Raw genomic sequence first — 15,750 nt, 5'->3', positions numbered from 1 at the left:
ACATTTTGCACTGGTCAGGCATTATTTAAAGCATGAGGGTCAATTCTGAGTGGCATATTTAAAGATGAACAGAAGGATAAAGGAATCATTATATATAATCAAAAATCTTTTTTTTAAGGATTTTTTTAGGACTCTTTTTCCTCTATTAAACATTTACTGAGTATCTAACACATTCTAGGTACCATATTAAGTGCTGAATACCCAAAGACATAGTCCCTGACCTCAAAGAGTTCAGTATAATGCCAGAGACAGACACACAAACAAGGGACTGAAATCCAGTGACATGACGAATACACATACTCATGTGGTGTCACAAAGGAAGGCAATCAACTCCTATTTGAGAAAAAAATTCACAGAGCACTTGTTTCACCTGAGTATAATCTGACAGAAGGATAACAGGGAGAATATTCCAGGCAGAATAATCATAGGTGACAAAAGGTCAGAAAGGTTTCAAAAAGCATACTATATTATAAGAACTGTAAGTAGTGTAGTATGACCAGAAATCTGGGAAAGGGAGAAAGAGGACCAAAGAGATGAATTTGAGAAGTTTAGCCTAAGAAGTTAGATAGAAAAAATCATGGTCTTTAAATACTTGAATATTGAAACTAGGGAAGAATATTTTAATTCAATAGAAACTTAAATTTCAAACAATTAACATTGTCCAGAACTAGACAGCAGTGAGTACAGAGTCACCAGAATGGGAGAAATATCCCTGTTCATGTATTAGCTCAATCTTCCCTTGGTATTCTAGATCTCTTCCCTAGCTACTAGCGATACTGAGAATCATTCCAGGTGTTTTATTGGCCTTTCAGTTTCCCTATTCTGTGAAATGTCTATTCAAATCCCCTCACCATTTTTCTAATGAGGTGTCTGTCATAGTGATTTGTAGTTCTTCATATATTTTGGACATTAATCATTTGTTATTACATTGGAAGTATTTTCTCACATTCTGTGGTTCATCTCCCTACTTTATCTTTTATCATACAGAAGTTTTGATTTTAATGTGACCAAATTATCAATCTTTTCCTTTACTCTGTTTTTTTTGTATAAAGAATTCTTCCTATCCCACTTTCACAGATACCCCTAGTATTTTCTAAGTTTTATAGTTTGATCTTTAATTGATCTGGTATTAACTTTTCGTGTATGGTGTGAGGTAAAGATCTATTTTTCCTTGTTTTCTGTAAGGTTAGCTAACTATCCACAACTGAAAATATTTTTGCCCCATTGATTTGTAATGCCACCTGTCATCTACCAAATTCAAGTATATGAGGACATGTTACTGGACCCTTAATTACTTTTTAAACTATTTAACCCTGGTTCAGTGTTCTTGGCCACTAATCATTCGTATTGACAAGTTCCACTAAAAAAAATTAAATTAAAAAAAAATTCCCTTCTATTCCAAGTGTTCTAGCTTTTAAAATAATAAATGAATGGTAAATTCTGTCAAATGCTATTTTGAGCATCTATTGAGATGATCATATGGTTTTACTCTTTATTAATATGGTGAATTACATTAGATTCTTAATGTTAAACTGAACTCTCATTCCCGGAATAAATACTACTTGATTGTGATTTTAAAAAAAAATACACTACTAGACTAGTGCAGATTTCACTTGGGACTTCTAAAATCTACATTTATTGGCCTATATTTTTCCTTTCTTATACTGCCTTTGTGTGATTTTGATGTCATGTTGTAAAAGCCCTCCAAAATGAGTCTAGAAACATTTTTTATTCCCTGGAATGGTCTGCACAAGGATTATCCATCCTTCAATATTTGGGTAACCTGTAAAACCATCTGTGCCTTGTGTTCCTTTAATGGATAGATTTTTTTCCCCTGCTTTTTACTATGAAAATGACTCACATATTTATTAGAGACACCAGTACAATGAACCCCAACATATCCATCACCCAGCTTCAACAGTCAACCCATTGTCAATCTTATTTCATCTATTTCCCAAATCTTTACTTGTTCCCTCTCCCCTTGAATAAGTTGTTTTGAAGAAATCCCAGACACCATATCATCTTACCTATAAACATTTTAGCATCTCTCTTAAAAATAAGGACTCTTTAAAATATGTAACCAGAAAAAAGATTTCACACTAAAAATTTAATAATCTTTAATACCAACAAATATCCAGTCAGTATTCAAATTCCTATCAAATATTTTTATACAGTTTTTCAAATCAGAATCCAAATTAGTCCATACGCTTAAATTGGTTTTGTCTTTTAATCTGCAGGTTTCCCTTCTATGTATTGCTTTTCTCCCCTTCTTCTTCACATATTTGTGGGGAAAAAATGGGCCATCTGTCCTGTAATTTCCCACATTCCGGATTTTGCTCACTGCATCCACACATTACTTAGTGGGTAGATTTTACTATTCAATTTCTTTTTTAGTTACATTTCTATTAATATTTTCTACTTATTCTTGACTCAGCTGCAATAGGTTGTATTTTTTAGGAAACCGACTATTTTACACAATCTTCCAAATTCATGGGCATAAAGTTTTCCATATTCAATATGTATGGGGTTTTAGAAATCCTTATCATAGCTATAGTCATATTCCCTGTTTCATTCCTAACATTGTTTACGCTTTCTTGTGTTTCTTTTTCATTGACCAATCTTGCCTGAGATTTGTCTATAACACAGAGCCTATATTAATATCTTCAATGAGTTAGATTTTGGTTTTATTAATCCTCTTCACTGTTTTCTACTCCATTAATTTCTATTCTTATCTTTATTCTTTCCTAACTTCTACTTCCTCTGGGTTTAATCTGCTGTTACTTTCCTAGCTTCTTCAGTTGGCCACTTAATAATTTTCAGGCTTTCTTCTATTGAAAAACCTTACAGATTCTAGGACATAAATTTTTTCATATTAATATTGCTGAAATTGGGATGTTTCTTACAATTAGTCTTACAATCACCGTCAGTCGGGCAAGCAGTGATGGTGCAACTGTCATTGCTTATCTATGTATGAACATAAACAATTAAAGAATAAGCTTGCAAAAGTAGTAGTTACTTGGCAGTTATCCCTGGTGGCATGACTAGACAACTGGAACTTCTCAATGTTAGTCAATAAACCTATTACAGACCATCTGATGAAGAACTATGAGTCTCATCTGAAAACCTTTTGTTGATACCTGCTGGCCAGTTCAAGAAAACATCAGGATCAAAATTTGATGGGTGCCAGCAGTTTGAAAGAAAATGCTGGAGATAGCTGTGGAGCACTCTTTTAAGAAATGTTCTATCACCAATGCTCTCAATGACATTGTGAGCAATACTATGTAGAAAAACACAAACCTCTGTGCTTCCATCAGAAAGTGATTTAGAAGAATCAAACTCTGCATATGAAGTCACAGGAATATTCTACTAATTTGTTACTTCCCTTCCTTTTATAAATATATGCATGAGTGATATGCTAAATCTATATCTAAGTAAATATATATGAGTTCTTTCAGTAAGCATAAAGTTTCAAAGTCTAAGTGATAGGAAAGCACTGTATTTGGAAAGTAATAGTCCATCTCACAAATGATGACATCTTAAGATTCAATGAAATATGATATAGGCACTTAAATTTTCCTCTTAGGAAATTAAGGAAACACTCCCATTTATCACTGCAACAAAAAGAATAAAATACCTAAAAATAAACCTACCTAAGGAGGCAAAAGACCTGTATGCAGAAAACTATAAGACACTGATGAAAGAAATCAAAGATGATACAAACAAATGGAGAGATATACCATGTTCTTGGATTGGAAGAATCAACAGTGTGAAAATGACTCTACTACCCAAAGCAATCTACAGATTCAATGCAATCCCCATTAAATTACCAATGGCATTTTTCACAGAATAAGAACAAAAAATTTTACAATTTGTATGGAAACACAAAAGACCCCGAATCGCCAAAGCAATCTTGAGAAAGAAAAATGGAGCTGAAGCAATCAGGCTCCCAGACTTCAGACTACACTACAAAGCTATAGTAATCAAGACAGTATGGTACTGGCACAAAAACAGAAATATAGCTCAATGGAACAGGATAGAAAGCCCAGAGATAAACCCATTCACATATGGTCACCTTATCTTTGACACAGGAGGCAAGAATATACAATGGAGAAAAGAGAGCCTCTTCAATAAGTGGTGCTGGGAAAACTGGACAGCTACATGTAAAAGAATGAAATTAGAACACTTCCTAACATCATACACAAAAATAAACTCAAAATGGATTAAAGACCTAAATGTAAGGCCAGACACTATAAAACTCTAAGAGGAAAATATAGGCATTAACACTCTATGACATAAATCACAGCAAGATCCTTTTTGACCCATGGAAATAAAAACAAAAATAAACAAATGGGACCTCATGAAACTTCAAAGCTTTTGCACAGCAAATGAAACCATAAACAAGATGAAAAGACAACCCTCAGAATGGGAGAAAATATTTGCAAACGAAGCAACTGACAAAGGATTAATCTCCAAAATATACAAGCAGCCCATGCAACTCAATATCAAAAAAACAAACAACCCAATCCAAAAATGGGCAGAAGACCTAAATAGACATTTCTCCAAAGAAGACATACAGATTGCCAACAAACACATGAAAAGATGCTCAACATCACTAATCATTAGAGAAATGCAAATCAAAACCACATTGAGGTATCACCTCACACCAATCAGAATGGCCGTCATCAAAAAATCTAGAAACAGTAAATGCTGGAGAGGGTATGGAGAAAAGGGAACCCTCCTGCACTGTTGGTGGGAATGTAAATTGATACAGCCACTATGGAGAACAGTATGGTGGTTCCTTAAAAAACTAAAAATAGAACTACTATATGATCCAGCAATCCCATTACTGGGCATATACCCTGAGAAAACCATAATTCAAAAAGAGACATGTACCACAATGTTCATCGCAGCACTATTTACAATAGCCAGGACATGGAAGCAACCTAAATGTCCATCAACAGATGAATGGATAAAGAAGATGTGGCACATATATACAATGGAATATTACTCAGCCATAAAAAGGAAACAAAATTGAGTAATTTGTAATGAGGTGGATGGACCTAGAGGCTATCATACAGAGTGAAGTAAGTCAGAAAGAAAAAAACAAATACCGTATGCTAACACATACATTGGAATCTAAAAATATGGTACTGATGAACCTAGTGGCAGGGCAGGAATAATGACACAGACGTAGAGAATGGACTTGAGGACACAGGAGGGGAAGGGGAAGCTGGGACGAAGTGAGAGAGTAGCACTGACATATATACACTACCAAATGTAAAGTAGATAGCTAATGGGAAGCAGCTGCATAGCACAGGGAGATCTGCTCGGTGCTTTGGGACCACCGAGAGGGGTGGGATAGGGAGGGTGGGAGGGAGACGCTAGAGGGAGGGGATAAGGGGATATACGTATACATATAGCTGATTTACTTCGTTGTACAGCAGAAACTAACACAACACTGTAAAGCAATTATACTCCAATAAAGATGAAAAAAATTTTTCCTCTTAGTACTGCTTTGCTGTATTCCACAGATTTTGACATATAGTGTTTCCACTGTTATTTAATTCTAAATATTTTCCAGTTTCCATGAATTTGTTCTTCATCCATTTATTTTTAGTTTATTTTTTGCTTTTACTTTTTAAATTTCCAAACATGGATAGGAGGTGAGGAGAATCAGTTATATTTGTTATTAATTTCTAATTTTATTGTATTGGGGTCAGAAAACATAGTTGATATATCAAGCTTTGGTATTTGTTGATAATTTCTTTGTGCCTAATTACATAAATTACATAAAAATTTCACTTTTAATTAAAAAGAATGTATATTCTCTAATTTGGGAAGTGTATGGTTCTATATATACATAGTAGATCAAGTTATACATTGCATTTCTTTTCTTTTAGTGGTTATCCTTCAATTTTTAATATGCATCTGACTGAAAGCTTAAAGTTAATTAATATCTCTATCCTCCTTCTGAACTATATATAACTCTTTAATGCTGGTCATTTTCCCTCCCAGCTTACATTTTATCCTCATCTGATATTTTAGTTCCACTTTGGTTTTAGCCCCAACAAATCAGTCATAATTATTTTTGTTTTATACAGTCAATTCTTCGTTTACCGAGCCAATTTCTTTGCTCATCATGATTTCTTTTTTTTTAACTAATTTATTTATTTTTGGCTGCATTGAGTCTTCGTTGCTGCGCGTGGGCTTTCTTCAGTTGTAGAGAGCGGGGGCTACTCTTTGTTGCAGTGTACGGGCTTCTCATTGCAGTGGCTTCTCTTGTTGCAGAGCATGGGCTCTGGGCATGCGGGCTTCAGTAGTTGTGGCACATAGACTCAGTAGTTGTGGCTCATGGGTCCAGAGCACAAGCTCAGTAGTTGCAGTGCACGGGCTTAGTTGCTCTGCAGCATGTGGGATCTTCCTGGACCAGGGCTCGAACCTGTGTCCCCTGCATTGGCAGGCGGATTCTTAACCACTGAGCCACCAGGGAAGTCCCTATCATGATTTCTTGTATCCTTCTCGCTCCCCTAAGTTACCTTTCTTTCTTGCAGAAGTGCATTCTTTCATGTAATAGTTCTTTCAGAAACAGTGTGGTAAATTCTCCATATTTTTGTTCATCTGAAAATACTTTTATTTTGCCTTCACTCTTGAATGATAACTGAGTATGAAATTCTGATCTCTCTCAGCACTAGGAAGATATTATTCAAGTTTCTTCTGCCCTCTCTTATTAAGAGACATCTGCTCTCAGTCTGATTCTTGCTCCTTTGCCTTTCCTTTCTGGTTGCTTATAAAAGTGTCTTTGGTGTTCTGCAGTTTCACTGCAATGTATTTAGTTGTGGAATTTGTTTTTGGTTTGCTCATTTAATTCTTGCTAGGCCCTCATGAGCTTAAACCTAAAAATTCATGTCTTTTTAAATTAATTCCAAAAATTTCTCATGTCATCTCTTCAAATTCCATGTTTCCCTCATTTTATTTTTCTCCTTCTGGAACTGCTATTAGATGTTGTGTCTTCTTGCTTAGTCTTTCATTTCTCCACCTCTTTCATATTTTCCTTCATCTTACTGTTCTGCATTCTCAGGATTTCCTTATATCTAACTCCCAGCTTACTACTTTCTCTTCATCTGTGTAAACTATCACTTACTTACTGAGCTTTTTTTTTTTTTTTTTTTTGCTGTATGCGGGCCTCTCACTGTTGTGGCCTCTCCCGTTGCGGAGCATAGGCTCCGGACGCACAGGCTCAGCAGCCATGGCTCACGGGCCCAGCCGCTCCACGGCATGTGGGATCCTCCCGGACTGGGGCACGAACCCGTGTCCCCTGCACCGGCAGGCGGACTCTCAACCACTGCGCCACCAGGGAAGCCCTACTGAGCATTTTTTTAACCTATTTTTCATTATGTTTAGTTCTTTTCCAAATGTATGTTTCACGTCTTATTCATTTATTGGGATGTCAATTACTTGTTTAATGTCTTTAGTCACTTAAAATATGCTACTTTAAATTACCTTTCAAACTGCCATTCTACTATCCCAGTTCTTAGAGCTGTAATCCTCCTGCTTGTAATATCTGCTGACTCTCATTTGTGGTAGAAAATTGTTTCCTTGTGTGTCACCTTTAATTATAAATTCATCTTCTGTGGGGTTTATTTCTTCTGTGAGAATTCCTTGTGGCCTGAGATATGACAGTACCCCTTCAAGTCTTGTTTTTCCTTTCTCCAGGTGGCCCAGTGGTATCACTAGCTTGGAGCCAGCTTTTATATTAATTTCCTAGCATGGGGATACCTGATATTGCGACTCAGGTCGCAAATATGAGCAAGGCATAGGTCTTGTGCTTCAATTTCTCAGGGAAGCTTTTTTTCCATTTCCTCTTTGTATAGAGTCCAGGCAAACCAAGACGAGATTTCTTATTTCCTTGTGTCAGTGGGAAGATTTTTCTCTAGCCCACCCTTTCACCTAGGATGCAGCACATCAGGAATCCCAGCCTGATGCAAAAGTCTTGGTTTTGGTTCCTTTTTCCACAGTTAAAACTCAATCACTAGGAATAAAAAAACCAGAAACAACCCCTCACTCAATTCCTTCATCTTTGTCACAGCATGAGCTCAAGTTCTTAATGAAGTTTTGGGTTTTAGTTCCATTTTTGTTTTGGGAATCTAGAGATCTTCCTGTCTTTCCTGCAAGCTCAGAAATGCATTTCAAAGAACTGTTGTTTATCATCCAGCTTTTCTGGATATTTGTAGCAACAGAGTCTTTAGCTAAGATAAGTTAGCCATCTTGCTAAAAGAAATCTGGGATCTCCAATCCATTTGCTACATTACCCCTATAGGAGTGATCTCTCTAGAGTGCAAAGATGTACTCCTCTTTCAAACTCTTCAGTGGATCCCCCCTTCTTAGCATGGCATTCAAAGTCCACTATTATCCAGTAACTGCTTATTTCTGCAATTCTGCCTCCTTCCACTCTCCCACATGTACTCTATGCTCCAACTACCCATATTTGCAATCCCTAGAACTCTCCTTTTGTTTCATACTCCTATGTTTTTAAAAGTACTTATTTCCCTCAGTTTTATCCTCCCTTCATCTGCCTACTGAATACTCATGGTCAAGTGTCTGCCTTTCCAGGAAGCCACTCCTGACCCATCCAAGCTGGGTTCTCTTTTTTTGTGAAAAGAGCTAACATTTGTTGAGCTCTTTATATGCTAATAACTCATTCAGTCTTAACAACAACCTTATGATTTTGCTACCACTACTATCCCCATTTTCAAAATGAGGAAACTAAGGTACAGAGAAATTAAGCAATGTGCCCAAAGACAAACAGCTATAAATGGCAGACCTGGAATTTGAACACAGATAGTCTGTCTCCAGATCCTGCTCCATTAACTTGCTCAATTAATATATACCATACTGCGTTCTACAATTATATCTTGCGTTACAGTTATTGCATTTATTACCCCACATTCCAGTTACACGTTTATATAGCAATCTTCTCAACTACACTGACCTTAAGAGACAGAATTATGCTTTATTTCTATTTGCAGCCCCAGTGCCTAGCACACAGAAGGCCCTCAACTCAGATGGTTACTAAATTAATGAATAACTAAAGGAAACATCCCCACAGTCACTGCATTAGTCCAGCCCGTCTTCACCTCTTGTCTGAACTACTAAAACAGTCCCCTAACTAGACTCCCTTCCTCCAGTTTCTATTCACATCTTTCCTCCACACTCCAAACAATACTGTCTTTCTAAAGCACATTATGACAGTATCATTCCATTACTTAAATATTTTTAAGGGCTCCACAATGTCTATAGGATAAAGTCCCAAATTCCTTCAGCATGACATACCATGACCTTCATGATCAAACTTCTGTAGTCTCTTCTCTCCTCCTTCCCCACTCCAGCCCCACATTCCATCTATATTTAACTTCCTGTCTGTCTCTGAATATGCCAAATGCCTTCATGCCTTTGTATGTGCAGGTTCTTTTGCCAGGAATGGCCATCTCCTCTTCCCTCACCTGGTGAACTCCTATTCTTTTTCCAACACACAGCGCAAATGCCTTCCTCAAGTTTCCTCAAAAGACTGTCAGTTATCCCACTGTTCTATTCTTCTTGGCATTATGCATTTACCTCACTTACACTTTGTATATTATTTGATAAGGTGTGTTTCCCCAACAAGACTGTGGAATCTTAAAGGACAGGAACCATGACTTACCCATCTTTTTTATTGTATTCTCTTACACAAGTGTGTGCCCTAAATGCTCACTGAAATAGTGGAATGAAATTTGACAAACATATCCTACATCCTACACTAAAGCAAACTCAGATTCAAATGAATTCAAGGCAGTCAAGTCTTCTAAGATTAAATGGAAATTAGACAGGGAGTAGAAACATGAATGGAAAACAAATAACACCTAAATTCCTGCTGCTCAATCCCGAATTCTACAGAATGGAGCTATTCTGTCAATGGTAATTAAGGCTTAGTTTATAAGGTAATCTCATCCTGAGTTTTAAAAAACACAAGGCAAATATTTCCACATTAGTAAAACACATAAGGACACTCAAATTTTGGAATATGTGTTACTAGGATAAAAAGTTGAGTCATTTTATACATTTTAAGACAAATCCCTTCAGACAAGGGAAATTCCTGTCCTTTTACACTACAATCATATGATTTCATTATTCACTAGTCCTACATGCAATTTAGGTTTGCACACATAACAAACATTGTCTGCCAACTGAGTAATAAACCAGAACTACTTGTTTTTCACAGAAAGAAGAAATTTTTTTAATGGATAAATGTCAACCCTAAATGAACAGGGAGGTTGGGGTGGGATAAAGGGAAGGAATAAATTTTGCACTATTCAATTTTTTTGAATTATTCAATTTTTGAAATGCACTTTTAACACTACAAATAGAAAAAAAATTAAACTGCCAACTTAAAGATTCATCAGCCTTTGTCTAGCTTTTCTCTTCAATTATTACCCATGGTAAAAGGACAAAGAACTGTCCTTAAAAGGTCCTGGTTTCAAGTTCAAAGGCAGCATAATTTAGAATGATCATCCCTGATTTCAAAAGACTAAATGAATTCTTAAAATTAATTATTATCAATGAGGCTTGGGACTTCCCTGGTGGCACAGTGGTTAATAATCTGCCTGCCAGTGTAGGGGGACACGGGTCCAAGTCCTGGTCCAGGAAGATCCCACATGTGGAGCACCTAAGCCCCTGCACCATAACTACTGAAGACAGCGCGCCTAGAGCCCGCGCTTGACAACAATAGAAGTCACCGCAATGAGAAGCCCACGCACCGCAATGAAGAGTAGCCCCCGCTCGCTGCAACTAGAGAAAACCCGCACAGCAACGAAGACCCAACGCAGCCAAAAATAAGTTAATTAATTAATTAATTAAAAAAAATTCTTATCAATGAGGCTTAAATGTTCTTATATTTGCAAATCTATCTATGTATGTCTGTATGGTAAATCTTCTTTTTTAAAAATCAATGGACCAGGACTGTTTCTAAATTTAGAATATAAGCTCTAAGAGGGAGGGATCTTTGACTATTTTATTCACTGATGTCACCCAAGGATCTAGAACAGTGTCTGCCACAGAGTAGGCACTCATTACCTACTTGCTTAATATTGCTCAATATGGTCCAAATACTTAATATGTCAATACATACAATGAGCTGCAGATCCTCATAGAACATACAGTTGAAGTCTAGGTTCATCTTGAAATGATCACTGACTTAACCTTCAACACACACTGCTGCACAAATTAACTGATACTGTATCCAAAAGCAAATTGACAGTGTATGTAAGAATAAAATAAAATACTTAATACAGACGTTATTAAGGTTCTGAACTTTAAATCTTGAGAAGCTGACAAAAAACAAAAATATCACCAGCACAACCAAAATTTTCAACACACACAAACTCTTGCACTTTTTTCAAAAAAAATTCCAAAATTCAATTCAATTCAATTCCAAAAGAGCCATGGGACTTAAGAAATTAAAAAAAAAAAAAAAAAAGTTAAGAATTTCACTTAAATACCAGTGAATTTACTACAAAATTTTATTTCCAGTTTTATAAAGCAGGTCTGCCCTTTCTTTTATCAATTGACCTAATTATGCCAAAAGAATACTGCTAAGCAATATACTTCTGTATTAACCTAAAATTGCTAATTTTGTTGCTGTTTCCCACTAATAAAAGTGTGATGTAATTATTATGAAACTGGTATTTTTACTGTCTATTACAAACCATCATGAACATTTAACTGTGAATTAGGTTATGTTTTAGCCCTTATTTAAGGGTTAGCCTTTCAGCCCTTGTTATCTGCTACTAACCCACAATGACCTGGTCACTCTCTTCTCTGTTCTGGGCCTCAGTTCTCTCTTCAGTAGAATGAGGGAACTGGGTTAAAACAAAAGTTCTTAACCTTTTTTTTTTGCAACAGTTGGAGAATCTGGTGAAAGCTACAGGTGAACTATTCATAAAAACGTACATATATATTGTAAAACAATTTTATAAACAATAATTCATAATGGCAAAAGACTGGAAACAACCTAAATATCCATCAATAGATGATTAAGTAAATTATGTTACATCCATTCAATGAAATTCCTTGTAACTATAAGTACAATGAAGAAACCTTCTATGTACTGATATGAAAAGATATCCATCATGTATTGTTATATGAAAAAAAGCACCAGTGCATATAACATATAATCTTTTATGTAAAAAGATCAAAAAATAAAATAAATATATTTGAATTTCCATGTATAAGCATAACGAAACTGTGGAAGAATCAACATGAATCTTTGGTGAAAATGGGAAATGAAGAAAGGAGTAGGAGGAACCTTTTCATTGTATACTTTCTTATATTTTTGTTTGAATTATGTGAATTGCCTATTAAAGTTTTAAATTAAAAAATATTGCATATAAACTCAAGAGGTCTAGACAACTTGCTAAAGCTAGAAGATAAACAGGGTTTATTCCCAAACCCTGTTCAGCAATACTCTTCTATAATGTTTTGACTTAACAAGCATGTAATTATATACACTCAATGATCCAACAATAAGAACACTTAAGGAAAAATATTTTTCATAATGGTCCTCATACAAACATATAAAGTAATTGGTGGATATTCAGTGACTCAACAGAGCCTAATTTGAAATCTCATTTTATATTGTTTTTCTTAATCACTGATACACAAATTTCTTCAAGGAAAAAGTCTGCACAAATCATCAAGTCATACACCCTCTCATGGTTCAAATCTCAGACCTGATATTCCACAAAGGAGTACAGGCTTCGGAAATAGAAATTTGTATCCTACGTGACCATACAATCAATAGTACTAGTATGGAGACCAGAAAAATGCTGTCTTAATTTTTTTTCCCATAATCTCAGAATTTGAAGCAAATTAAATAGCATAGATGATGTTTGGGGAGGGCTTCATCCCTTTTCTGAGCAGGAATCAGGTGGAACTGGGTTTTCATCCTTGGGCAACTTACTTAACCTCTCTTGGCCTCAGTTCCATCTATAAAATGGAAATAAAAGTACCTATCTCATAAGGATGCTATGAAGCTTAAAAGGAATAACGAGGAACACAGAAAGTAAGACAGAAATAAAAATAAGGTATCCTAGGACAGTGGCAGGTGTCTGACTGCTTGAATCAAAACAGACTGCATTCTGGAACCTGTAGTTTCTAGTGACTGCACTTTCATACACAAGCAATGTCTCCTTTTCCCTACCGAAAATAGCACATGGCAGAATTCCCAACACAAAAGGTGCAAATATCTGTCCTTTCCTAATTATGTTTCTTGAAAAATCTCTTCCTAGGTAAGCTTTTATCAAAGAACTCTAGCTGTTGTGTTGACTGGGTGTGTCTCAAAGAGTCCCAAGTTATAACAGTTTTGTTTTATGTTTTCAACAGGCACTTTCTATGTCAAGCTCAGCACCAAAGAGTGGCAGGCTGCTGGGGGGGGCGGGGGGGGGACGGGGGGAAGGCAAAGAAGTTGTAGACAACAGTCCTTCAACGGACTCCTAATTGCCAGGAAAATAGTAGGAAACCTACTGCCATCGAGATAGAAGCAGCCCCCGCCAAACCAATCTCCGCTTCCAGAACTTTTAAATCCCATCCATCTTTTTTTGCAGAGCACTGCTGGAGCTTATTATTAATTATTATAAATATAAATAGCCATCATTTATTACGTCTTCTCTACGTGCCAGGCTCTTGCGTTTTTCAAGATTTTGTGAAAACTGCACATGTAAACTCAGACGCTCAAGTCTGAAAAGCTCCCTTCGCATCCTCAAAATCAATCTAATCTGCCCCTCAAACTCCGTATATGCCACACCTCTCATTGACCCATTCAGGCCCAGGGATCACATCTTTACAAGCAATTCAACCCCAAGCTCTTCACCCAACACTAAATCAAGCACTTCTCGGATCCTCCACTGCCCCTACAAAGTTCGGTACCCTCCTCCACTCACCAATTCCAACCTGGCCCTAACTTGTTCCAAGAAATGCTATGGCTCCCTTCAAACTTCTGACTCCAAATCCATCGTGCCCGTACTTCATCCCGAAGTTCAAAATTCAGAAACACATACTGCACCTGGGCAAAGCCCGGTTCCAACCCCACGAGAACTCTCGACACCCGCTCGAGCAGGGCCAGGGCCTGGGACCCTCCACCCCCTAACCAGGCCAGGCCGGGGCGCGGCGGCCTCGCTCCGGACCCCAAGGGGAGGAGAGGAAACTCCACCTGGCTCCGCTGGCGCGCCGCGCGTCTCCTGCTCGGGCCTGGGCCCCGTGGCGGCCGCGCCCCCGTCACGACGCGAGCGGCAGCGCTCGGGTGGGCCGCGGCGGGCGCGCTCGCCCAGCACCTCCGCGTCGGGCTGCCAGTTGTCGCGGGCCCGACGGCGGGCCCAGCCCGGGCCGCGGGCGCGGCAGCGCGGGCAACCCGGGCCCGCCGCGTCGGCGGCGCGTTGGGCGCAGCCTCGGCACAGCGAGTGGCCGCACGGTAGGGCCGCCGCTTCCCCCGGGGTCTCCAGGCACCCAGCGCAGTCCGACTCCTCCGGCCGCGGCGGTGGCGGCGGCTGCAGCAACGGCGGCGGCAACACCAGCAGCGCGGGGCCAGAGGCCGGGCCCGGGGTCCCAGTCTTGGCTGCCGCCATCTCGTCACAGCGGCCCCGCCGACCCCGCCGATTCAGAGCTGCCGCTGCCGCCGCGGAAGAGGCCCGAGTACTCGGACCTGCCGCCGCCATCTTGTTTCCCGTTTGTAGGGAGAGTCCGTTGCGAGGGAGAAGAGTAGAGGGCGGGGCAGTGCGCGGCGGGCACCGCTATATACATATTCATGAGGGGCGGGGCTCCAGAAGAGGGTCTCTAGGGACATGGTTGGCGTGAGGTGAAACCTCATTAATATTTATTAGTTATCCTTTATATATCTGGTCTTCGGCCTCGCCTTCTACTCTTTGCGATTTCCTCTTAGTGGGCCAAATTAAGTTGAGGACTGAGGGGATTTATTTGGAAACTGAGCGATATTAAACTTTATGAAGTAATTACACTTATTTATCCTGCAGTACCCTGATAACTGAGGCTAATGTGATTGGGGAGTATGTGAATTACTCAGAACCCTGCCTCTGCTTCATAGCTGCTGTGACTGAGACCAGTCCTACCCTGACCAGCAACTAACTGCCAAAAATAGCAGCTTCTTGTCAGTCCACATCTCAGTAAACTCTCTCTCCAGATTCCTTCCTGAAACTTCCCTCCCTTGGCTGGCAAAGCTACACTTTCCTTGTTTTTTTTTTCCCTCTCTCAGCTCTTTCTCAGACTCTTTTCCTGAGCCCTCCCCCTTGTTTCGGGCTTAAATGTGGGTATTCCTCTAGGCTCAGGCCTCAGTCCTCTACTCCTTTCCGTGTATTGCCCCCCCCCCAGCCCATACCCCACCTCACATTTTCTTCCAGCTGAAACTCTCGAATTGATATCTGCAGTCCACACATCCTGAGTCCAGCCCTGCATAGTTAACTGCCTGCTGGAAGCATCATCTTGGATGTCTGCATCCCTCATGTACCAAACTAAAGTCACTGTCTACCACCCTCCTTTCAAAACAGCTCTTCTTATTTCCCTCATTCCAGTAAAGGTACGATTCTCCCAGTTCCTCAAGCTCCAGACCTGGTAATCTTTACTTCTCCCTCATCTCCCACATCTGTCAGTTTCTTAGTTCTGTCAATTCTCCCACCAAAATGACCATTTTCCTACCTATCGTCTCTTCTT

The 15,750-nt window shown here is 38.8% G+C and overlaps 1 protein-coding gene across 3 annotated transcripts in view; it reads right to left on the bottom strand.

Moving 5' to 3' along the window:
- RNF169 (ring finger protein 169) overlaps positions 1-14,741 on the bottom strand; it is an 86,191-nt gene extending 71,450 nt beyond the window's left edge. For all 3 annotated transcript variants that reach the window (XR_009564917.1, XR_009564918.1, XM_030836078.2), the window contains exon 1: positions 14,240-14,741. Coding sequence is in view for 1 of the 3 variants with exons in the window: in XM_030836078.2 (XP_030691938.1) it covers positions 14,240-14,741 (502 nt within the window). In the remaining 2 variants the exon portion in view is untranslated. The remainder of the gene's footprint in view (positions 1-14,239) is intronic.
- Positions 14,742-15,750: the final 1,009 nt, after the last annotated feature.

Source organism: Globicephala melas, chromosome 8 (assembly GCF_963455315.2).
Source record: "Globicephala melas chromosome 8, mGloMel1.2, whole genome shotgun sequence".
Lineage (NCBI taxonomy): Eukaryota > Metazoa > Chordata > Mammalia > Artiodactyla > Delphinidae > Globicephala > Globicephala melas.
This window is presented reverse-complemented; position numbering and strand designations above follow the sequence as displayed.